At 40.4% G+C, this 26,763-nt stretch overlaps 1 protein-coding gene across 1 annotated transcript in view; it reads right to left on the bottom strand.

The window, feature by feature from the left end:
• kirrel3b (kirre like nephrin family adhesion molecule 3b) overlaps window positions 1-26,763 on the bottom strand; it is a 225,181-nt gene that overhangs the window by 27,741 nt on the left and 170,677 nt on the right. Inside the window, exon 6 of the mRNA XM_036537269.1 lies at window positions 1,823-1,928. Within this exon, the coding sequence (XP_036393162.1) occupies window positions 1,823-1,928 (106 nt within the window). The remainder of the gene's footprint in view (window positions 1-1,822; window positions 1,929-26,763) is intronic.

Below are 26,763 nucleotides of genomic sequence, written 5' to 3'. Positions count from 1 at the left end.
ACTCTAAACACTACAAAATAAAAAATCATATGGCGGGCTCGAGGCACCAAACTTCCTTCACTACTTCCTCGCAAATCAATGACAGTACTTAGTCAAATGGATCCAAATACACAAATACAATTACCTCTGGCTGAAACTAGAACAAAACCAATGTATAAACATCTCAATTGCAGACCTCCCCTTCCTCCCACAATCAATCAAAAAATCTAACTACTGTAAACTCATTACCATCTCTACAACTCTGACAGCCTGGTGGAAAACGAATCAAATCACTAAATCATCATTAGCACTAAATAAGTTCTCCACATGGGCACAAAAGGGAATCACACACCTTCACCACCTGTTTGAGAATCATCAACTCATATCATTCAACACACTCATACAGAAATATGGGGTTGGGAGAGACCAATTCCTTCAATATCAACAACTTAGATTCAGAATTAAAGACAAAACCAGTTCAACCAACAACACATTACAACCCTCTCAATTAGGTGATGAACTCATGAAAATCAATAACTCTAAAAAATGAACCTCCAAACTATATACACTGATCTCCAACTCAAATAATACAATAACAATACCAACAACCAAGTGGGAAGCTGACCTGACCCTCTCTCCCAACCCTGATTTCTGGGAACAAATCTGTAAGAATACCTTCTCCATGACCACTAACACAACCCTGCAACTCATACAATATAAAGTCATTCACAGAACTCACATCACTCAAACTAAAAAGTTAAAAATGGGACTAGCCAACACAGATATTTGTTCACAATGCACTTCAGGTAGCACAGACAACTATCTTCACGCCATCTGGCTCTGTCAACCAGTTCAGTCTTTCTGGATCACGGTTACTGAGACACTCTCCACTATCCTGAGCTACAGAATCCCACAATCCTCAACACTCTGTCTCCTTGGTGATATCTCCAAAGTTCACATCCCATCAAAACTCAGAAATCCGTTGCTCATTTCTCTAACTGTTGCTAAGAAAGTAGTCCTCCAAAACTGGAAATCAAGGAAATCCTGTCACATCACTCACTGGACTAATCTAATTTTAGAATACATTTCAATGGAAAAAAGTAATGCTCACAAAAAGAACCAAATGTCAGCCTTTGAAGACATTTGGTACCCATTTCTAGCTTTTCTAAATTCAATCCAAACATAACTACAAGCTGTGTATATTACCAGACACATACAACCCTGCTCCCCTTTTTTTGACGCCCCCCCTCCCCCCACCCCACCTCACCCCCTGACCCCTAACTTTCCTGTTCTCGGTTCACCCCCCCCCCCCCCCTTTTTTTAAATTTTATTTACTTATTTTGCCTATCAGTTACCACAATTACACATACACATAGACACATGTCACTTACACTCTTGCAGAATATATCTGACAACCTCCTTCAGCATCCCTAAACCGTGACCACCCAATGTGAATCATAGCTTACTTTACTCAATCTCTAATAACTTGCCTCTTCATGTTCGTCAACTGTCTAGTCCTGTCTTCCCAGTCCTGTGCTATTGTATCGAGTATCGTCTTACTCGTCACTTTGTTTTGTCTTGTTTTCTTTATTTCACATTCTGTATGGTGTGCTATACACAATCCCCCCCTTTTATGGATATCCATAAGTATATTATTAAGAATGTATTGCCTTATTAAAAATAAAGTTGTCCTCCGAAGAGGGGGGGTGGTGGTGGGTCTTAAAAAAAAAAAAATAGTGCATACTTGTTTGTTAATGTGTGCATTTGGTAGCGTGCATGTATGTGTATGTGCATCTGTGCATGTGCCTGTGTGTGTGTGTGTGTGTGTGTGTATGGCTCTCACCTGTAGTGTGTGACCGGTGGGTTAGCCTTGGCAGAGCAGTGGAACTTGACCAGGTTTCCTTCTAGGATAGGCTGTGGCTCCACAGAAAGGTTGACCAGTGGCAGATCTGTACAGGACAGAGGGACCATTAACCCACTGAGGGTCCACACATCACCGTTGTACTGTTGTAAACCCTCCTCCTGGCTCAGTAGAATGTGTACAAAAAGCTCTGTTCTTTTCACAGGTCCATATTGAGCCTCTAGTAAAGAACATTTATTTTTAAATATTTGTTTGAACCATGAAAAAAGGATAAAGTGATTGAAATGAGGACAACAAATTACTAGATACTAGACAACAAATGCCTTGATAATTAGTTGCACAGTAATTGGTGATTTGTAAATGAGGATTCATTGGCATGGTGATTCACCTGCTAAGCACTCAATTGCACTTACAATAACAAGGTACAATCAAAATAACCACTATTAGAACTGTGCTCCAAATAACAGATATTAATTATGTTAATTGAATAAACAGTTACATTTTACATCTTTAAAGGGGGGTGTGCTGCTTCTCTTTTGAAGATCTCCCTCTAGGCCCTGTGCAGTCACATTTGAAGGAAGACAAACAATGCTACTTTAGGTGTTGGGGTCATTTCACTAGTACTAAGAGAGACATCTTTCAATTACTATGACAAAAGGTAAAGCCCCCGGCACTGATGGAATTCCGCCTGAGGTGCTTTTTAATTTTTGGGATCAACTAGGTAAAATTTTAATTGGATCTCTTCAAGTTTCTGTTAAACAAGGATATTGTCACCGCAACTTAAATACTGCTTTGATTTCTTACTACTGAGTATGCAAATTTTCGACCAATATCTTTAATTAACTCAGATATTAAGTTGTTTGCCAAGGTTTTAGCCCTACGACTGAAAATGGTACTTGATAAACTGGTGCATCCCAACCAAACAGGCTTTATAAAGAGCCGTTATGTGGCGGACAATATTTGCCGTTTACTTCATATTGTATCTGAAGCTCCAAATCTTGACACTTCATGCGCAGTGCTCTCTTTAGATGCTGAAAAAGCATTCGAATGCATGGAGTGGGAGTAATTATGGCTTGTTTTGAAGTGTCTTGGATTTGGGACTAACTTTATACATATGATGAAGATCATGTATTCGAACCCCTCTGCTATTATATCGACAGGGTCACAACTCTCTGAGCCTTTTCTTATACACAGGGGAACCAGGTAGGGTTGTCCCCTGTCCCCCTTATTGTTTACCCTCTCATTGGAGCCTCTCGTCCAAAATATATGACAGAACCAATTAACATCAACCATAAAATTCAGTGAATCCGAACATGTAATACCCCTTTATGCTGATGATATCCTGCTCTATGTGTCTGATGTACAGCAGTCTCTCCCGACAGTTCTATCAGCCTTTTCTCAGTTTAATGTACGGTCGGGATATTGAATTAATTAGACAAAATCCGCTCTTCTGCCTCTTAATGTGGCTGCAAAGAAAATTAAGTTTCCTCATATTATTCCTATTAAAAAAAGATTAAATACCTAGGTATAGAAATCTTTCCTTCTATCAACAAAATAGCTAGGGTAAATAATATGGGTGCACTTCAAGATGATATGGATAGATGGTCTACTATGCCAGCCTCCTTACATACTCATATATCTACGGTAAAAATGAACATTCTCCCTCAAATAAATTTCATTAGTTCCATGATAGCACTTCCTCCTCCTCCGGATTATTGGGGTAAACTTGACTCAAACCTGCGGAAATTTATATGAGGAAGGAAACGTCCCCAAATAAAATATTAAACAATCCAAAGATTAAAACTTAAAGGTGGATTAACACTATCTAATTTTCAACTTTATCATTTAGCTTTCCAGATGCGCTTCTTAAAAACCTGGCTAGATTCCTCCTCTGCAGTGCCTTGGTGGGCAATTGAGGAAGCCTTAGTATCCCTAATTGGACTGCAAGACATAATATTTTCAGGTTACTCCTCTAAACAGATCTCTCTGATATATGGACCAGTGATAACCTACCCAATTACATCCTGGAAAACAATTGAAAAGCAATGGGAAATAAAACAACGTGGCACTCTCACTCACCTATTTGGCATAATAAAAGACTTCTATCTGGTAAACAACCCTTTTCCTCAGCCTCTTGGTCCAGGGCAGGGATACATAATCTTAAAGATATCTATAAGGAACATGGCCTTCTCAGCTTCCAGGACATTAAATAAATCTATGACATACCTGCCATATCCTTTTTTCTGTACCTTAGACTCCGCTCAGCCTTGCAGGCTTATGGTGTACCATGGGGAGTAGAGTTAGAACTCCACCCTATGGTTGATTGGTTAACCTCAAGGACATCTTCTAAAGGACTAGTTTCTGAAATATATGCAAAATTAATTGATAGGATGCAGATAGGCCTCTATTTCTAACTTACCAATGGGAGAAAGATTTATCATTGGCTAGCGGTCAAATTGATTGGGAGGTTGTTTGGGCTACTATCTTTAGGGCGTCAAAAAACTCCAACCACCAATTAATCCATTTTAAAATACTTCATAGATCATACATGACCCCTCGCAAACGTTTTCTTATGGGTATTTTTATTTAAGTTCTATTTGTAATTTATTTAAAATAAAATATAACCTTTCAATTTTAAACAAACCTTTAAATTTATGTTTGTGTTTTAACCAGCCTTTTCTACAGGATGTAGCTTAAGCCTGGACACTAGCAATTTTTTAAAAAATTGCTGCCTCATGTCTAGACAGTCTTCAGAATGCTTCTTCTTCTTCTTCTTCTGCAGGTACAATTAGGCAACGCTTTCCAGATGCTGCAGCCAGTTGTGATGTTGTCTGGTGTGGTCAGGTCTATTTCACCACCGGTGAAGGTGGCTTGTAGACTTTGGTGATGGTGACACCTTTGACTTGTGTTGCCATCCATTCCACGGCAGAGGCAGTAGGGGACGCTGCAATCTCTTTCCATTTGGCATTGGATTGGATTGGATTGGATTGGATAGTCTTTATTGTCCCCGAGGGGCAATTTGGTTTGCAAACAGTAGTCAACACATCCAACACACATCATAAAATAAATAAAATATGAATAAATAAAGAGCATAAATACATAACATACAGTAGATTGTCATCATATTAAAAATGCAATGAGATATAAAACGCTAAGAGTCCATTAGTCCATTGTTAAAATGTGTGTGCAATAGCAAGTAGACTTACAGCTTGTTTAAAAACCCAACAGCTGATGGAACAAATGATCTCACATATCTGTTTGATTTGGCCCTCCTAGGGAAAGTGTACCTCCTCCCTGATGGCAGGAGACAAATTCTGCATGAAGAGGGTGTTGAGTGTCTGACAAAATGGCCTTTTCCCTCTGAGTGGCTCTAACTTGATAAACATGGCCTAGATTATTCAAGTTAGTGCCAATGGTCTTTTGGCAAAGTTTAACAATCTTCCCCAGCCTATTTTTGTTAACCATGCTGAGGTTGCCGAACCAACAGATCATTGCAAAAGTTAAAATTGACTCAATAAAAGATGAATAAAACATTTTCAAGAGTGACCTGTCAACGTTAAAACCCCTCAACTTCCTCAAGAAAAACAGTCTCTGATTGGCCTTTTTGCATATGGAGTCAGTGTTGGCATCGAAAGTCATTTTGTCATCCAGGATGGTGCCCAAGTACCTGTATCGGCTTACTGTCTCCAAAGCTATGCCATTGATAAAAGCTGGTGCCGTGGCAAGAGGGTTTCGGCGGAAGTCAATAATCTCTTTTGTCATAGAGACATTGAGTTGCAAATATGAATCATCACACCATTTGATGAAATTGTCTAAGACTGGACCATGGCCCACCTTATAGTCCTGCAGGAAACTGACAATCACCGAGTCATCAGCAAACTTGATTATAAACCTTGACTCAAACATACTCCGGCAGTCATTGGTGTAGAGCACAAATAATAAAGGCGACAAAACGCACCCCTGGGGCGATCCTGTAGAGCACATCAGGGCCTCAGACAGTGTCATTAACATGAGTTCTCTGTAACCTCATTGTCAGGAAGTCGACCAGCCAACATATAGTGCCAGAGTCAATGGCCGGTATTTCAGAGCGCTTGCGAGCTAGAATATGGGGCTGCATGCAGTTGAAAGCTGATGAAAAATCAACAAAGCATAAGCGTGCATGCATCTTCTTGCCCTCCAGGTGCCTGACAACAAAATCCAGCAATGTTGCTGTGGCAGCCTCTACCCCCTTCCTTGCTTGATATGCGAATTGGAGTGGGTCAATTACACTCTGTGTCATGGCCAGTAAACTTGAAGCACACAATTTGTTCAAAACCTTTCATAACTAATTAGGTAAGCGCCACAGGGCGATAATCATTCAACACCTTTGGTGATGGGATCTTGGCCACTGGAACAACCATGGATTCTTTCCATAACATGGGGACTTTATTCTGTGATAAAGAGAACTGGAAAATAAATGTGAAAATGCCACACAAAAACAAAGTAGCAATTCCACACGCTCTCGGTGTGAGTGGCCAAGGTGTAGCCAGGGATCTTCAGTCGAGAGCTGTCACATATGTGGGTCTCTTGAAGGAGAATTGCAGTGTCCTTGTGGGTCTGTAGTAAGTGTTCCATGATGTTAATCTTAGCCTTGGTGAGGTCTTCCACATTCAGCTATAGCAGGGTGATGGCGTCCCGTACGGCATCCATAGGTGCCCGCCCTAAGTAGGGCGCATACTCCGGGTTGGCGTCTAGCTGCAGCAGCTGAGCTTATAACCATGCTGGTTATTTCTGTTGTTGCTGCTGCTGTCTCAGTTTGTTGTTGTTCGCCTGACTGACGTCAGTTGACGGGGCTCATCACGAGGAGGTCGACAACATGACCCCCTTCAGAATGCCATTAATCGCTTGGAAAACACAAATTACATATGTAAATATTGCATTCAAATAAATGTGAATATGACATGTAACATGTAACTATAAGTGGCTGTTTTCCTAGTGATTGGAGGAATCCTCATGACTGCACATCATGGCAACATTAACAGACAAGACAGACATGCCATGCAGAAATAATCTTTTTAATTATGTTTATTTTAACTCCTTAAACTCTTTCAGCTCAACAATTTCAACATATTAAGGGAAAAGTAATGTCAAATGAATGAATAATTAAACACGGGGGGGTTGGTTGCGGTATTACCACAAACCGCAAGGTGGCATTCTTCGAATACCATGGTAAGGAAATGTCTATACTGCTGCAGCCCTACCTGGGCAGGAAATCATCAAACGCCTGTTCCCCAAGTTACCATGAACATTTCCAGGAGGTGGTATATTTGCAGTCAGTGGCTAACAAGCATAGCAGTCATTCTTGAGATCTGGGACAAAACATGTCCACCAGATAAAACAAAGTTTTTGGGTAAAAAATGTGCATAATATTATTCATACAGATAACCAAAAGACTAACCAGGACAATGTTAGCACAACAAAATATGATTTCATGTTGTTTTATAAATATTTTTTATTCTAATTGAAATAATATGTGACCAGTGCCTGAAAAAACCCTTGTCCTGAAGCAGGTCTCATTACAATACAATAGCTTAAAAAGAATTAAAAGGAATGTTAAATTAAACATCATAATTACTACGTGTAAGAGGTTGAGTAAATAATTTCATGATTATCAAAAGTTACAATTTAAAATGATTTTAATGTACTTTCTAGTTGACTGAACTTGTGTCCTGAGTTTTTATCAACACTGTCAGACATTTTTTTTTTTTATAAAAAAATCTGGAATTATTGTGGGTAGCTAAAACTCTGAGGACCCCTTTACCACTTCCTTGTTCTTCCCCATGCCATGAGACCACTCTAGCTCTGGTAAGTTTTTAATATTCTTTTGATTTCATACCTATTTGTTAATACCTTGCATGTCACAACCATAGTGTGTCAACACCATAATCAATGAAATGCAAGATTTGTGTGAAATCTTCTGTAATAAAGGCTTAATTTAAGTTGATTATAGAGGTCAGAAGTAACTGATGATAAACAAGATAGCTCCTGTGAGAAACACATGCATTATAAGAGGAAATATGGTAATTTGTCAACTTTGTCAGATGTCAACACCATCAGTAGTTGTGTCTGACGGTGTTGACAAATGCCACTAAAGTGTGTTATTCACTCATTTTAATGTAGTTTACTTCAATGATATTACTTCCCATGCATTTGATATTACTGTGGCACAGTTTTATTTGTTGAATTTCAACCAATTGCTGTATAGCTTTATGTTTTGAATTGAATCTCATTTCAATAGCCTCTCAAGTACTTAATATGTAATAAGGTGTTGCTTATGCTTATCTGTCATTTCTAGCTGATGCTTATCATCAGAAAAGTATACTGATTGCAAAATGGTATGCATTTCAGGCTAGAATGGCTAGAGAGAAGTTATCAGTGGAAGAGCGAAAGAGAAGGAACAGGGAATATCAAAAAATGAGAGAAAAAATTAATAGCCAGACTGAACTGAAGGAGGAGCTCCTGAGAAAGGAGAGGGAAAGATGGGAGAAATAGGGTGGAGGAGGGCAAAATAAAAACATAAAGAAGCATAAGAGAAGGTTTTGGAAACAAGCACAGAAAGAGTCAAGAGAACGCAGGAAAAGAGCACAGGAAGGCCAGCAAGATCTAGATACCCTGCCAAAACAAAGATACCAAAACGAAGGAAGACTAGCTTCCTCCAGACCATCTCCCTAAGTGTTCACAAGTTTTTGGAAAACAATGCAAGCATAACAAAAGTAAAACGTAAAAGGATGATTCTGATAGACACTAAGTAAAAATTCACAATGCATTTATCCAGCAAAACCCAAACATTAGACTTAGTTATTCATCCTTCTGTGCATTGCATCCATTCTACATCACATCTCCAAGAGCCTCAGATTGAAAGACATGTCAATGTCAGAACCATGAGAATGCAACATTGATGCTTGAGGTACTGAAGTCAATCAATGCTGTGGCAACCAACAAACTTGAACAGAGTTTCCAACTTGTATGTTGTTCTCCAGCAAGTGATTCTTGTCTTTTACATACCTGCCCCTGATGTATAAACAAATATTCAGGTCTTTCTCCAGATCAAGGGAAAACACAGACGGAGTGGAAGCAGTGGAAGTGTATTGAGGAGCGAACAGAAGATGGAGCTTCTCTGAGGCCTGGAAATGTAAATTCAGCTCAGAAGTACAATCCTGTCACTATGGGCAAAACCTCCCACAGATCATACTTCATATGGGTATGTTCTACACCAAACATGAAAAGGCAGGAATCTGCACAGTCCCAAGCGCCAGGATGCTGCAGCCATCTGTACCTATATGGATCAAATCCTGACAGACATTCATGCCAGATTTCCAAATATTAACACTGTCCACTTCTGGTCAGATGGTCCAAGCAAACAGTATAAAAATAAAAAGAACTTTCTCCTCCTCTGTGCTGTCCCTCCCCGACTGGGATTTAAGAATGCAGCATGGAATTTCTTCCCTACATCACATGGAAAGGGTGCCCCAGATGGCATTGGGGTAACAGTAAAGAGATGTGCAGACAGTATTGTGCTGAGAGGTCGGGACATTGTGGATGGCAGAGCATTTTATGAGATGGTGTCCAGCAACCTAAGTGGGGTCAAGCTACAATACGTCAGCAATGATGATTTTCAGTCCTGTGACACTCTCCTCATGCAACCCCTGAAATCCATCCCAGGAACAAGGAAGATTCATTAAGTAGCAGCTCAAGGGAATATCATCCATTGTAGGCACATTTCATGTTTTTGCAGTGAGCCACAGATTTACCAGTGTTTCAGTCCAGTTACTCACTCTTTGGATGGCATCCCTCATGACCCAGATGAACATGAAGATTCTAGTGCTGCTGAAGTACTAAGTCCTCTGGTGATATTGATTGGAGGCCATGGAGAAAGAGCCCAGCAGAGGACCTGAGGGCACAACAACTGGGATAGGCCCTGGTGATGTTCAGAGTGGAGACTGGCTTGTTGTCATATATGGCCAGAACCGGTAAAGCCTTAACAATTGACCCAGAGCATCAAGATGTTCAAGTTGAATTTTTTCATCGTCATGGGCAAAATGTTTGTTTTCAGCAAAAAAAAAAAAGGATGGCGGGATGTCCGCTTTGTGCCATTTACAGATATTCTAGTTAAGCTGAATGAACCATCATCACCAGTCCGTACAAGCAGCACCAGGGACATATACCACATATCTGCAAAGGTCATGGACTTCATAGAAGAGGAACACTTGAATCGTCTGTTGCCTGGTGTTTAAACTCCATCGACTGCCTTGAGAAGTCAAATTTGATCATATATTAAGTTTTTTTATGACAGCAATATTTTTAAAGGTTCAGCTGTCATTTTGAAAGATTTTGAATGATTTGAATTAGTTTATGTGTAAGCAGCATATATTTGAAGAGATTGTGGACTTTACAATTGGGTTATATGTGCATTGTCTATTGCCTGATGTTTAAAGTCCCTCTACTGCCTTGAGATGTGAATCCAAGAAAAGAATGGTTACATAATATGTTTTCTACATGTCTTGCAATGTTACAATATTTGTGAGAGTTCAATGAATGAAATTTTCCTGTTCCTTTCAAGTTTGTCACCAGCATCAGTTTTGCGTCACCACCGTCAATGCCTTGTCAACTCCATCAGATGGACTTTGTTGTTGTTTTTTTTAAAAATAATATCTCTTTTGTTCCATCAAGAATATTTGTCTATAAAATCACTGCATTTCCAAAGTTAATGTGTAATTTTTATGCTTCTAAATATCACTGTTCATTAATGAGATTAAATACAAAATTGGTTAATCTATACGACCTAAACTGTAATCATTAAACATTGACTAATCTAACTTTTAAAAGGTGATATGATTCCATTAATTAAGAGAACCAAGAAACTGCTAAGAGTCAAAATATCTGTGATAAGTTAATTCAAAATAATTTTATAGACATTTCTATGTGTCAGATGGTGTTGACAAAAATCTAGTGCTGATCCAGCAAACATGTAATGTATAAAACGTTCTTACGCACAGATTTGATCTTAGAATGTGCATACACTCAAATCCACACCAAAGTTCAGATTTATAAAAACGGTCTTTGACGTGGAAAAGTACTTAGCTCCACGTCAGGTTCCAACTTGGCATACGCACATTTCCTTGTGGTAATGTTGGAGTACTGCAGTTATTTGGAAATCTAAGAGCGCCAACATGTCATCTGCTGCCTAATTGTTTCCTCATTATTATTATTACAGTGGTCCCCCCTTATCCACGGTTTCGCTTTCCGCGGTTCAATTACCCGCGGTCAACTGCAGTCCGAAAATATTAAACGGAATATACCAGGAATAAACAATTCATGAGTTTTAAATTGAGCGCCATTCTGAGTAGCATGATGAAATCTCACGCCATCCCGCCCAGGACGTGAATCATCCCTTTGTCCAGCATATCCACGCTGTATATGCTACCCGCTCGTTAATCACCTATGTATAGGAAAAACATAGTATATACAGGGTTCGGTACTATCCGCGGTTTCAGGCATCCACTGGGGGTCTTGGAACATATCCCCTGCGGATAAGGGGGGATTAGTGTATTATTATATTATTATTATTATTAGTAGTAGTAGTAGTAGTAGATGCTGTTGTAGTTGCATTGCCAGATGAACACATTGCTTAGGCTATACATAATGGTTTGCACAATAAAGCTATTAATAAATTAAAAGAACATAAGCTAGGCTACTTGTGGAAAACAAAACAACAACACACATTGGTTTTCCAAAACTACCCTTATTAGCATAATTGACACATCCTTGAAGGTAGGGCTGCCCCCAACCAAAGATTTTCCTAGTCGACTAGTAGTTGTTAGTTCAAGCCATTAGTCGACTAGTCGTCGCACTTTATGACATTAATTTAATTATTTAAATATATATTTTTGGAACATCAGAAAATAGTTTGAGTTCCAGGGCTGAGGAAGAATGTTATAAGTAACATTGTTAACACTGTGCTACATTACAAAGAAATACAAACCGTAATAATGAGCCTTTAAAATATAAATTTTACAAGCGCACGCACGAAGCGAGCAGTCTGTTAATGACAATGCTAACCGCAAAAGCGGTAACGATTCTGAATGTGTCGAAACAACCAGCAAGGAGACTGAACATTTTGTTAATTTATTTCAACACAGTATAACATAATACAACTTATGAACTTGTAACACCAACACAATGACTTATAAAACAAATGACAGCCTAAATAAAAAAAAGAACATGAAGTTAAACATGCAGTAAGTGAGGTAATTTAGCTTCCTCAGTCCCCACAAACACTTGGATAAGCCTAATAGCACATATGACAATATATTTATTTAGCTGCATATAACCTTAACTTATAAGTTACTTACGAAAGGGATAATAATGTTAGGCTACTTAGGGGAGAGCGGGGATGGAAGTAACACTTTTCAGATAAACGTCATTTTAAAAGATAACATTACAGACAGAAACTCATTTTCATTGTGATCCACAACTCACGTTGTGTTTTATCAATGCCAAGGTGCTAGTTTGTACAAATGTGGAACGACTTCAGCCAAATAATATAATAAGTATAGTTGTTATTGTAGAGGGACGAAAGAAAGGACTGAACGCTTCAGAAGAAGCTTCTTTCCCCAGGCCATACGGACAATAAACACCACCACCTAGCCACTTATTCTATATTCTATATGGGACCCAGCAAAGTCACTTTATATTTTCATGTTGCACAGGCCATATAGACAGTGAACATTCCTTTTACACCTGCACTGTCTTGTTTGCACTTAGTTTTACTGCTTTCTGCTGCTCATCATGTTATCTCACAGTATAACATGAATGTCACGTTATATCCTCAGGACACTTCATCTGCTCTGTAAATAGTATCTGTTGTGTAAATTTCTTATTCTTTCATATTTTCTTCTATTTTTTATATATTTTTTATACTTTCTTCTATTTTTATTTTTCTTTATACTCGTGTATTGTGTGTCATTTATTTGCACAGTTGGAGTGTTGCAATTACATTTCACTGCTGAGGTACTCTGTACAACATGCATGTGACAAATAAAGCTACTTCTACTTCTTCATAAGCAGGTAAGTGGTAACGCCACTGGAAAGGCTCCCAAACAGCATCCCTGCATGCATCTGCACCTCCGCCAACAGGACCTCGATTTCGGCCTCGCTAAAAAATTTTTTCTTGCAGCTCGCCATTATCAAGTACAGGATTTGGGTTTTGATTCAAGCTCCTTTATATGCTATTGAAATTAATTAGGTGGTGTTTACAAGGGGGAGATCTACAACCATTTAGCTGCGCACAATTTCAAGATCATTTGTGATTTAAAGATTTCACATCAGGAAGAGTGGTGTGCGCACGTTTGTTTGTTTTTTTAATGTAAATGTTACTGATTTTTACCATTACATTTGAAATTAAACAACACAGTGCCCTTTACATCTCAGAAAATGAAAAATTATAAATAAAAATAAAACAATGACAGCAACATGCCAATATAAGGAAAGGGATATACATACAGTGCTGGAAAATGCTGATACGATCGTTTCCTGCTGGGTAGTCACACTGAGTACTGGCCTGGTGCTTGTCGAGGGTCCAGTAAGAACACTCGGTTGGGGACTGTAATTTCCTACTTTCTGTGTGTTCTAATGGGTGATATTGTTTCAAATGATGAAACAGGTTTGTGGCATTTCTTGTCTTTGATGGCACGTGTCTTCGGAACAGTTTGCAGTGCATGCTGCTCTGTTCTTGTCGGATTGTAAATAGCCAAAATATCTCCAAACTACTGAAGTTGAGTGACATTTCTTGTTGACAATGTCTTCATCCTTCGAGCTGGTCCTGGGCACTACTTTTTCTTTTTTCTGTGTCACTCATTTCGCTTATTTTGCTTATTCCGCTCCAACTACAAGTCTGTCAGCCGCTGTGTCTGTAAACAATACCACGTGCTGGCCTGAATTTATACCTCTCGCGTGTAACCTAGAGGCAGCAGCAGGCAACCCAGAACATACGCTATGTAGCTATGTTGTTGTGGGCTTTTTTGGTAATATTTCGAAATAATACTGTTAAAATACTATTAGTAAAAATAGTAAAAGTTAAATGGATGGATGGCATTTGCCTATACCTCCTATGCCACGGGCCAGCTCTGCATACACACACACACACACACACACACATATATATATATATATATATACAGTGCTGGCCAAAAGTATTGGCACCCCTGCAATTCTGTCAGATAATGCTCAATTTCTCCCAGAAAATGATTGCAATTACAAATGTTTTGGTAGTAATATCTTCATTTATTTTGCTTGCAATAAAAAAACACAAAAGAGAAAGAAAAAAAAGTCAAATCAAGTATCAATTTACACAAAACTCCAAAAATGGGCCGGACAAAAGTATTGGCACCCTTTGAAAAATCATGTGATGCTTCTCTAATTTGTGTAATTAACAGCACCTGTTACTTACCTGTGACACATAACAGGTGGTGGCAATCACTAAATCACACTTGCAGCCAGTTAAAATGGATTAAAGTTGACTCAACCTCTGTCCTGTGTCCTTGTGTGTACCACATTGAGTATGGAGAAAAGAAAGAAGACCAAAGAACTGTCTGAGGACTTGAGAAGCAAAATTGTGAGGAAGCATGGGCAATCTCAAGGCTATAAGTCCATCTCCAAAGACCTGAATGTTCCTGTGTCTACCGTGCGCAGTGTCATCAATAGGTTTAAAGCCCATGGCACTGTGGCTAACCTCCCTAGATGTGGACGGAAAAGAAAAATTGACGAGAGATTTCAACGAAAGATTGTGCGGATGGTGGATAAAGAACCTCGACTAACATCCAGACAAGTTCAAGCTGTCCTGCAGTCCGAGGGTACAACAGTGTCAACCCGTACTATCCGTCGGTGTCTGAATGAAAAGGGACTCTATGGTAGGATACCCAGGAAGACTCCACTTCTGACCCAGAGACATAAAAAAGCCAGGCTGGAGTTTGCTAAAACTTACCTGAGAAAGCCAAAAACATTTTGGAAGAATGTTCTCTGGTCAGATGAGACAAAAGTAGAGCTTTTTGGGAAAAGGCATCAACATAGAGTTTACAGGAAAAAAAACGAGGCCTTCAAAGAAAAGAACACGGTCCCCACAGTCAAACATGGCGGAGGTTCCCTGATGTTTTGGGGTTGCTTTGCTGCCTCTGGCACTGGACTGCTTGACCGTGTGCATGGCATTATGAAGTCTGAAGACTACCAACAAATTTTGCAGCGTAATGTAGGGCCCAGTGTGAGAAAGCTGGGTCTCCCTCAGAGGTCATGGGTCTTCCAGCAGGACAATGACCCAAAGCACACTTCAAAAAGCACTAGAAAATGGTTTGAGGGAAAGCACTGGAGACTTCTAAAGTGGCCAGCAATGAGTCCAGACCTGAATCCCATAGAACACTTGTGGAGAGATCTGAAAATGGCAGTTTGGAGAAGGCACCCTTCAAATCTCAGGGAGCTGGAGCAGTTTGCCAAAGAAGAATGGTCTAAAATTCCAGCAGAGCATTGTAAGAAACTCATTGATGGATACCGGAAGCGGTTGTTCGCAGTTATTTTGTCCAAAGGTTGTGCTACCAAGTATTAGGCTGAGGGTGCCAATACTTTTGTCCGGTCCATTTTTGGAGTTTTGTGTAAAATGATAATTGATTTAATTTTTTTTTCATTGTCTTTTGTGTTTTTTCATTGCAAGCAAAATAAATGAAGATATTACTACCAAAACATTTGTAATTGCAATCATTTTCTGGGAGAAATTGAGCATTATCTGACAGAATTGCAGGGGTGCCAATACTTTTGGCCAGCACTGTATATATATATTATATATATATAATAAAAAAGAAATTCCTAAAGAAGGGGGTAACGACAGGTGTACATTCTGTGTGCCAATGGTTCATCTAGGGACCAGAGGGATTATTCCAATCTAAAACATATTTCCCCTTTCCCACAATGTTCTGAAGGGATGGGGGTAGATACATTAAAAAAGTTGACCATGTTCTCTCAAACAGACCATCAACTCCCCTCGCTCTAGCAGTTAGTCTTTCTAAAGGTAAAACTTTATAAATTTTGTGAGACCACTGTGTGACTGAAGGAGGCTTATCACTTATCCACTGCTTTAAAATACATCTCCTAGCCAGGAGTAGGAGTTTGTCACATAGTTCAAAGTCATATCTACTCAGGGACAATGCTTTGGAAGGCAGGCTCAATATAAAGAGGCCTGGATCTTTGTTAACTTTCAAAGAAAAAATCTTGCCCAATTCCTGTGCTATATTACTCCAAAATTTTGCGACACTCCCAGAAATTGTGAATGTATGTCCCAATGTTTCTCTTACATTTAGTACAAAGAGGAGAGGTCTGGTTGTTCATTTTATTAAGTATAAAAGGCGTTATGTGGGATCTGTGGAGAATGAGAGTTTCTCTCATTTGGTTGCAAATAAAAGTGGTTCTGGCAGAAGCTATTGCTTCTTGCCAGTCATCCTCAATGTATTCATCACCAAGATCGCACCCCCATTTCTGTATGACCTTGCGTATATCTGAGGGATCTACGGAATAGAGCAGTGAGTAGGAATGTGAAAGAAAACATTTTGTATCTCTTCGCTTCAATAAAAATAAATCTTTCATTAAGAAAGGGAGTGTCTGTGGGGAGTTTTTTCACCTTTGATTGAATAAAATGACGGGCTTGAAGGTACTCAAAAAATTGTAGTGATGAAATATAAAATTTTTGTTGAAGTTGCTGAAAGGACATCAGTGTATTGTCCTGATATAAGTCCCCAACAAGCCTGTTCCCTTTGGCATGCCATATGTCAAAAACACTATTTCTAACTCCCAGGGCAAACTCTTCATTCGTAGTTGGTGGTATTAATGCGTATGATGGAATGTTTTTTCCTAGATTGTAAAGGAGTGTGCCCGAGCGGAGATGTGGTCAAGACTGAATGAGGGACAACTGCAGACAAAAGTTTCCAGTTTGAAAACTTTTTATTTTACTTTAGGCTACTGGCAGGGTTATAAGCATACAGACACTAAAGACAAAACAAACAAAGCACTGTGGCAAAAAGGGAAAAGAACACTGAGACAATGCCCATATATTAACTAGGCCCTATTACAAAGGTCCAATGGCATGACCTCTCACTTCAGAGGCATCTCCCCATCTGAGCTACACAGAAACCATATGAAACCCCGGTCTCAACCATTGCACAGACCTAAATCAATTAACCACTACACACAATATTTCATTGATCAAAGCACATTGGCAAAACACCTTCCTTACAGACAATCAGATGTTTATTTTATTAATGCCCTTAGACACTTCTTTAACGATTAAAATAAATTTGCACGGAGCACCCCTGTACCAATGAGCGCTTCCTTATCGGAGCGCGAAAAGAGCGCAGAAAAAGCTTCCCCGTCCTGCACCCCAGTTTGCTCGCTCACACCCAGAAGACAACAGGAGTACAGGAACCATCAGTAAGTAGGTACATACATTTCAGAAACAGCATAAATAACAGCCAACTAGCAAGTGTTCTGGTGTTAAATGTGCGCACTTAAAGAACTCTTACATAGCTGCTTTAAATAAATTACGATTCTAAATTACAATGTACCGTGTTTTGCGTCTTTCATTGATTCCGTGTTACATACATGACAACTTTTCACTGTTATCACAGACTCTAGATAAACCCCAGACCTTAACCAGACATCCTACAGCATACCAACAAAACACATTAACATCATGCAAACAGATACGGTAAGGCATTATTTGTGGTTTAATTCATGTCATTGTTCGTGCGGAGGCGGAAAAGCCGCCGTTCCCAGTGACGGACGCACTGCGCTCCGTCACATAGATATTTAGTCATGTCTTGCCTCATTTTAAATGAGACTGTAGCAATTCCCAAACTATATGGGTATGGCATGCTCAATTATAAAATCTCAAATTAGGTAGGGCTAAGCCTCCCTGTTCTACTGGCAGTTGTAAAAACTTCATCCTAATCCTGGTCTTTTTATTATGCCAAATAAATCGAGAAAATGCCGTTTCCAGGCCTGAAAATACTTTCTTTGATATCCATAAAGGTAACATCTGTAAGGGATAAAGTAATCTGAGGAGTATGTTCATCTTTATCAGACTAATTCTACCTATCCAAGAAAGGGAAAGATCACACCATTTCTCCAGGTCATTTTTTAACAGTTCTAATTGTGTGTGTGAAATTAAGTTTCCACAGGTCCTCAACACTGGGTGACACTTTTATTCCAAGGTAATCAAAGCCTGAGGTGGCCCATCAGAAACGAAAATTAACAAATGAACTTGTACTGCCAAAATTCCCTAGAGGCGTAGCTTCAGATTTAGTATAATTTACTTTGTAGCCTGATATTAGACCAAATGAATTTATAATAGACAGGGTAGCTGGGATCGAGATCTCAGGGTTTATGAGAAAAAGTAAAATGTTGTCTGCATATGATGCAATCTTATGTGTAGTTCTACCTAAAGTGACACCATATATATCCTTATGATTCCTAATGTGTTCTGCCAGTGGCTCTAGTGTAAAGGCAAAAAGGAGGGGAGAAAGGGGCAACCCTGTCTTGTCCCTCTACAAAGTGGAAAAGGAGAAGAATGCATACCATTGGTCAGGACACAAGCCCCATGTGAATGATAAACAATTTTTATCCAGTTTATCCAATTCTTGATTGGGACTGATGGGGGTGTGAATAAAAAGTGTAATCTTTAACCCTTGGATTTGTAATTCTCCAAATGTCAAAGAGACTCAGATCTACACACATTTCCTTAAGTCTTGCTGTCTTTTTTGAGATAAAAGCAGGCTTTGGTGGAGATTAGTCAACACCTGCATACAGTTAAAGTCTCCCCCAATTATTGTAAAAGGAGTTAGATGTGAAGAAATCGCAGCAAGCAGTTTTGAAAAAAAAGAGGACTCAAACGTATTAGGGGCATAAATACAGCCAATAAGAACACGTTCCCCATACAAGAAACCCGAAATAATAACAAATCGGCCTTCATCATCTTTGATGACCTCATCTAAAGTGAAGGGTAATTTTTTGTGTACAAGAATGGCTACTCCCATACTGTGCGAATTGAAAGATGGGTAAAAACTTTGCCTATCCAACTCCTCCTTAATTTAATGTGTTCCAGATCTGTCAAGTGTGTTTCCTGGAGTAGAGCAATTTATGCATTTTCTTTCTTTAACAAAGAAATGATCCTCTGTCTTTTTATGACATGGCCAACCCCCATGACATTTAAAGAGATAATCTTAATATCACACATAGTTGTTATATGTTAAAGAGATATTCAGAAAATGCATAATCCATATAAAGTGAAAGAGTCGTAAGCAACACCGAAATAATGTGTCTAACATTACATTACTAAATATTAGCATAAAAGCACAAGATGAAAATATCACAGGTTTCGATGGTGGTGATGAAAAAATACACTTAAGAGCACTGTTAAGAAAAACTCCTTCCACAAACAATGGAAACCAAACACTGAAAATAGCCCTAACAGGCTCAACAACAAGTAGAAAACAAAACCAGTACAACAAGGTTCGTACAACACTTACAGCAGGGTACATGATGCTGAAAGTGATTGATACACCGAAGAAAAGAATTAGTGTCAGTGCTACTCCGAATGAGCTTGCTACAAACTACCACGCCTACAAATGTCTTCAACCCCACCCCCTCCACAGCGACCCTGACGGTTACTCCTTAAACATCCCTTTAGGGATCATGATACTCTGCCCACAGAATCAAACCGCAGACAGCCCTTTTCATGCCAGTATAATAACCCAATATAGTAGGCTAACTTATTTATTTAGGTTGCATTGCAGCTGCATTCTAAAGCAAACATAAACTAATTTGTACCAGAATTAACTTAGTATTTGCAATTTGTAATGTTACTTAAAGCACAGTTCAAACAAACTCCAGAGTGCTAGCCTACCACTAAAGATGTACTTACACGGTGGCAATTCTTACATAGTTCATGGCAGTCCATCCAAAAAAGTCTGTGCCTCTCGAGGGGACTGAAAAGCATGTTTCTCTCCGTTGTGAGTAAAGCTGAGGATAGCTGGGAAGCACATAGAGAAGCGAATATTTTGTTCAATCAGCTGTTCACACACCTTGTTAAAGCTACGCCGCTTCTCCTTGACTGTAGCGGAGAAATCCTGCTGGATGAACACCTTTTGTCCTTCATGTGTCAGCTGTTGTTTTCCCCTCAGTGATCCGTTGCTTGTCCCTAAAATTGTGTAGCTTGATCAGGATGGGTCTCGGGCGATCTCCCCCTGGTGACCCAAAGCCTCTGTGCACCCGATCGATTTTGATTATGCCCCGTTTAGTGTCCAAATTCATTATTTTTGGAAGCCAAGATTCGAAGAAACTGATGGGATGTTGTCAGATAAAAGGGTCAGATAGAAAGATGACAGCCTGTGGTCAGGAAAAATGTGAATTAAGGTCGATGAGAGCGGGAGCTCAGTGCCAGTGAACCCTCTCAGCCCAGCGACATCATCACCCCATGCACGTTTTTTTGTGCATACATTCATTGTCTCTGAATCACACGTACGCACATTTCAGAAATGATCTTAGATAAACATAGGATGGTTTCTACGCAACTTTTTTATAAATGAGGCCCCAGGGTAGAGTGGCTCTGCAGGCACTGCAGCCCTCCAGAATCAGGGTAGAGTAGCCCTGCAGACACTGCAGCCCTCTGGCACTAGGAATGAGTAGCCCTGTACACATCCCGCTGAGCAGGAATTCCTTTGCCACCTGTCACTCTGCTATCATGGCAATTATTCCATTACCTTGCAAAACTGAATGTTCTGGTATTACTTTTGGCGCCATTTAACTGCAGGTCTTTTAGGCCTCTGGGGAACCAAAGTCCACTTCCCTTACCACTACACCACACTGATCTACCTGTGTAGAAACACAGCTGTGTTAGCTGTGCCAGCTCAGCTGTTGTTGCCTCTGAAAGTTGAGTCAGTCCAGATGCCACCCACTCTGCTCATCTGCATCCCCCGACAACCCCCCCTGCCAAGAGCCTCATTTTCACTTGGGATGCTATGGACTGCCCTGGGGCATTGGGTGGTCAAGTCGATCAGACAAGGCACAGACACAGAGCAGCTGTGAGACCGCATCCAAGCTGTGCATGGCAGCGATCTCCACGCAGGCCGTGGGTGCCAGTGTGTGGTGATATATCTGCATTCAATTAGGGACACAATGAGGTGGTCATAGAGACAGCAAAGCCATGTTTCATAGGTCCTCCCTACCATTTTGGTGCCTGGTGTCAGTGGTACCTTGACTCCTGCTCACTCCTCACTGAGATGTGATGCTCACTCTTTCCCTATTCTTGCTTGTCTGATGAAGCTAAGGAATACGTTGATGTACATACAAATCTCTCTGTATTGACCTCTCAGGCAGAGTAGAAACTCCAGAGTGGGGGGGGGGGTGTTGGTTCCCCCTGGAGGACTGGGCAAAAGGCAGTATGGGAGTTCTGACAGTTGGTGAGAGGGCTTGACAAATGCTTTATCGATATTATGCCGCAGTCCTCTGCCCTGTGTCTGCTTGTCATTGTGATGTATAAATGCAGGACTTCAGGGGCCTTGAATGAGGCTTTATGTGACATAGAACTTCCCTGAAGAGCATGAAATCAGGGAGAGAGAGAGCAAGAGAAAGAGGGAGACAGAGATGGAGAGAGAGAGAAAGGTGAAGGAGACAGAGGGAAAAAAAAAAACAGCAACAACAACAACAATGGGATAAAACAAGGTGGTAAACTGCTGAGAGTGTTTGATCGGAAGTTCAAAGTGAGAACCAGATGGCGTTTTGAACAATTGGCCAATCCCTGGGACTTGCCAGTGTAATTGCTTTCTTCCTTTTCTTAAAGCTCAACTGTAAAGCAACTGTAAACCACAGTAAATCAGTAGTGGGCCCTTCATATGTGTGTCTTTCATATTTAGAGTAAAATACTTGAGGCAAATGCAGAAAATTGCAGAAGACTGTCATTTAAAGAATGAGTTTTTAAAAGTGTGTTAATCAGGACATTTGATTAATTCATACTGAACAAGGACAGATGTTTCCATTCATAAATCCTCTGTTTGAACTTTTTACATTTTAATGCGCACCTTAAGGGTTCAAAAGAAGCTCCAAACAACTGGAATAAAATGGCCTATATCAAGATGGATTTATAAGCAATGGAGAAGGAGATGACATAAGCAACATAAGCAAAAGCATAATATAAAACAGTCACCTCTCCTCTTTACTATCTACCTTGATTGATGGTGCAGGGGTTTGTGATTGAATGCTTGAGGGTCTGTGTTTGATTGACAAAATCAATGTAAAATCAATCAACAAGCATGGTCAAACACCTCTACCATTTCACTGATCCAGTCACTATGTGCTACTGTATTAACAATGTGGTTTGCTTGTGGAGAAAAGTGAGAAGTATGAATACAATAAAATGTCATGTAATGATGTTTACTACACATAAAATCAGACTGTAAATTGACATGATACAGGATAAAATTCTGTAATGTGAACATTTAATTCTATGTAAAACAAGACCTCTGATAAAGATTTAGTTTTTAGGGAATATTTTTGAACGGCTGAAATGGAATTTAGGTTAGAACACAGCATCCAAGCCAAGAGTTCTCAGCCCATTTACTGACGTTGGCCAAAATACATGGCCCCAAGTGTGTCACGGTGCCCACACCCACACCTATTTCTTTAAGTGACTCCACACTGGACCACGCTTTCACACCATGTGAAAGCATCACCAAAACAATTTTACCATTGTGTCCACTGGTATGATGGACTGCTTTTTTTCCTGCTCCCAGGGTCCATACAATGTTCGGAAGAAAGTTTTCCCCCTTTCTTGGCATCTCACAGGAGCCACATCTTTGTGGCACAAATGGAAAGCTGATAATCCAAACAATGTTATTGAGGACCCCTATTTCGCTTGCCCCTTGTCCAGCATACCTAGCATGAGGCACAAGTGGGCTGAGAAAGGCGAGGGAAGCCATGTTTGCCTTGGCAGGAAGACAGCATCTGCAGCTGGGACACTCCAGGGGGTGGGGCAGACCCCACCTCCCAGAGCACATCTGCACTTCCACATTAATTATTCTCAACAAATACCATTATTTTTGTTCTCATTTTATTTACAATGCATTTAATCAACAGGACCCGGCCCCTACCCATCAGCCCTTGTAGATTCCCACTACATCGATCCTACAAGGAGGAAATGGGAGGAGTATTGTACAAAAAAGGGTGCCAAGGGCTGGGTGGGGGTTTTTTCCCCAGAGTGCTGTGATCACCTTGCCCAAATGTTTTTGGAAGACAATAAGCAATCAGGCCAAGATCATTCTTAGATGGCATTGTTCTCAAATGATAAATGTTGGACCATGTGCCTCCATATTCTCTCTCTTTCTCTCTCTCACTCTCTCTCTCTCTCTTTCTCACACACAAACACATACACGCATTTTCTTTTTCAGATGCTGTCTTTCAACCTGCCATCATGTAACTGGACCTACTTGTGCTGAGAGCATTCAGAGGTAACATAATGTGGATAATGTCATCTGTTAAAGACAGGCACTTTACAATGACAAAACTATGGCTCATTTTCTGTACTGAAGTTGACAAAGAATTAATGGATAACATGTAGGTCACACTTTTAATCCTGGACAAGAAAGGAGTGAGCAGAATAGGGATGATTTTAGCTTGTGCTGCATCGAAGAACCTTTACTTAGTTTCTTTGGCACTGACGGTACCACATTGAATCAACCAGTGAATTAGTAAACTTTCAATGAAGACAGGCAGTCATTACAGCAGCTTGCCTGGCTTGGGCTGAAGACAGCTTTCTGCTCAAAACCACTTTGTCAGTCACAATTAAAGCACGCTCATTACCTCAGGCATATGCACCCATGCACATGCATACACAGAGCATTGTCTCAGTCATTCACAGAATCACACATACACCCAGATACATCATAAAAAACATAAAGACAAACTCTTAGTGAGCGAGTAAGTACAAACTCATTCACATTTCACATGTGTATGATTACATATATATATATATATATATATATATATATATATATATATATATACATGTATATATACATGTATACATATGCACCCAGACACACATGCACTGTCTCAACTATTCACAGAATCACACACACATTCACATATACCATGTACATGCTCAAAGACAAACTCAATCAAATGCACACACATACATATACACACACACACACGCACACACACATGGACATACATTTACTCCCATACACGTGTGCTCATGCACTCTGCTGGTGTCAGATATCTCCCCGGCGCATATCTGGCATCAGATCACTATTGAGCAGAAACGAGTCCTCTCCCACTGTGTTTCCCATTCAGGCGAATAAATAAATCAAAGCAGAGCCTAATGCCAGGTGCCCTGGGGAGACTCTGCACACCAAACGACGGCTTAACTAGGACAGGACTGATGGAGGCGCTCCTGTCTGGCTCCTTGGCTACGGGTTTAACATTCACGTTCCACTGGACTGCCAGTGAGATGGACTAATGGCCGCCGTTTACCAGGGACCGCCATTGATCATCATCTCCATCCCGTTTCCCTTTCTTAATGGCCTTTGGTGCTTGGGGTCTTTGAACATTTGTACAACAGTCATAGCACATAAGGCACAGGCATACCACACTGCATTGATTTTTCCTTCCTCCCACAGGCATGGCAGTCCCATTCTAATGGACATACTTTTTGTTCAAAGCATTCAAAAGACATCTCAATTTGTGCATCCAGTGCAATGGACAGGAGAGACCAGAAAAGGAGGAACAGACATAGAATTAGAGAGAGGGCTAAGACAGAAAAGGAAGGATACAGAGAGAATGAGCAACAGCTGAGAGAGGGATGGAAACAGAAAGATGGAAAGTGGCAGAGGGGAGGGAAGAGTATTCTTTACTGGGCCTCACAGTGTGACAATTATTTTGTTTTCCTACCTCTCAGTAAATAGGACCTGGCACAATTTGTTTCCTCTGCATGGTTAATTCCATTCACTTATAAGTAGAAAATGTGTGTGTGTGTGCATGTGTTTGTGTGTGTTGGGAGAGTCTAAAACAAGAAATGGAAGGACAAGAAAGGAAATCAAAGTAGAAGTGAGATATAGACAGAAGGGGAATGGGGGGCATTCTGAGAATCGCTCTTTGTCTCTGTCCCCTCCTCTGCCAGTTCTCAGCAGTGTTCCCCTCTCTTCCGACTGCCTCTGCTTTACCCAAGCTGACAGCTGTCCCCCATCAATATTAACCTGGCCACGGGGCTCCACGGGGCTCCTGTGGGCTCCTGCCTGTCGCCTCCATTTCTTATTCATGGAACACTTGTTCTGCTTGTAAACAGCAACAGTCCCCCCCCACCCCCCACCCCCCACCCACCCAAACCACTCCCCTGGTCTAATAGGGAGGGAGTTGAGGGAGCCCCAGAAAGGGCTGTACTGGTGTCTGTTTCCACAGGTTGTGATGCCTAAATGCTCGCTATCCCACTTTCACATCACCTCATCAGGGCACTGTGCCCCCCCTTTCCCACATCAGAAGGGTTTTCTTCTTGGAAGCAGTGTCATTTGAGAATTGCCAGGAGAGGCTGTTGCACTTCCAAGCATGTTCCCCTTCACGCATCCCCCCCACCCCACTGAAAGATGCAGGGATCTGGTAATCAAATCAGAAAGCACTGGGAAATGAACCAGATTAATATCAGGCACAAATAAATCAAAGTGCAAATATGCTGATATTTCTTTGGCTTGGTTTAATTAAAGAACAGCGTTTGGCATGGGCGGAGGGTTATGGGTTATTATGAGCTCTGCTGCGGTGCCTTTCCGCAGGGCAAAGGAAAGGGCACAATCCGAAGCAGTGCAGTTAAACCCCACTGACACTCATCTGTTCACAGGGCTTTTTTTGCTTTGATTTTTTTTTTCCTCCTCTTGGTAAAAAACTCCTCCTCCTCTGAGAGCACTGGAAGCATTCTAGATCACTCGTCACCCCAACTGCCCGACCCCGGCTCTTCTCCTAACAACATCGGACCCAAGCGACAGGCAGAACATGAGGCACCTGCATTTGCCTCTGGTTCCTGTGTGGAAAAGCAAGCTCCTGTCCATTGTTTCTTTCTACAACAAATCAAGAACAGAAAAAACAGCCATTCTGAGGCTGCAAACACCAACAACTTTTAATCATTTTAACTCTCCTGCCTGTTTTCCATTGCATTGTGCTCGTGCACGCTTTTCACACCATACATAATAAAAAGAATGGAGCCGTCAATGGTAATGGATCTCTAAATAGGTCAACGGTAATGGATCTCTAAATAGCATTTTCTGCTATATTAGCCATACTTAATAGCTTTGAAAGGGCTGTGAGCAATGTACAAATCCTTTGTTTGAGATCACTCACTTATGGTGAATAGTTCTTGATCGAGAAATGCTTGGTGACAATTGAAGCTGAAGGTTTTTTTTTACATGGTGGGCTTATTTTTCACATTTTAAGCAGGATTGTGTATGCTTTCATCTCAAAGATTGATCGCAGAGGAGGGAAAATAAAGAAGAGGGAAATGTGAAAAATGTCAAGCAGAAACGCTTCAACAAACCCCTCAATTCATTGTAAAGGAATGTGCTTCACCATTATTCACTCAATGGGAGAAAAGTATAGAGAAGCCTTCATCATTTATTGTAATAAAGCATTCAGCATGAATCAGATACAATTAGATTCAATTCTCCAGATATCTAAAAAATGACCACCAAAAAAGAAAGCTGCTAGAGGTGTTGAATCCCTGTGTGCCTCACATTTCTAAACATTGGTGCTCACCACAGCACAAATACGGACCACAAAATATTCCATGTCCTAATTTCATTTTTGCCTCTTAT

The sequence above is a fragment of the Megalops cyprinoides genome, chromosome 9, assembly GCF_013368585.1.
Source record: "Megalops cyprinoides isolate fMegCyp1 chromosome 9, fMegCyp1.pri, whole genome shotgun sequence".
Lineage (NCBI taxonomy): Eukaryota > Metazoa > Chordata > Actinopteri > Elopiformes > Megalopidae > Megalops > Megalops cyprinoides.
This window is presented reverse-complemented; position numbering and strand designations above follow the sequence as displayed.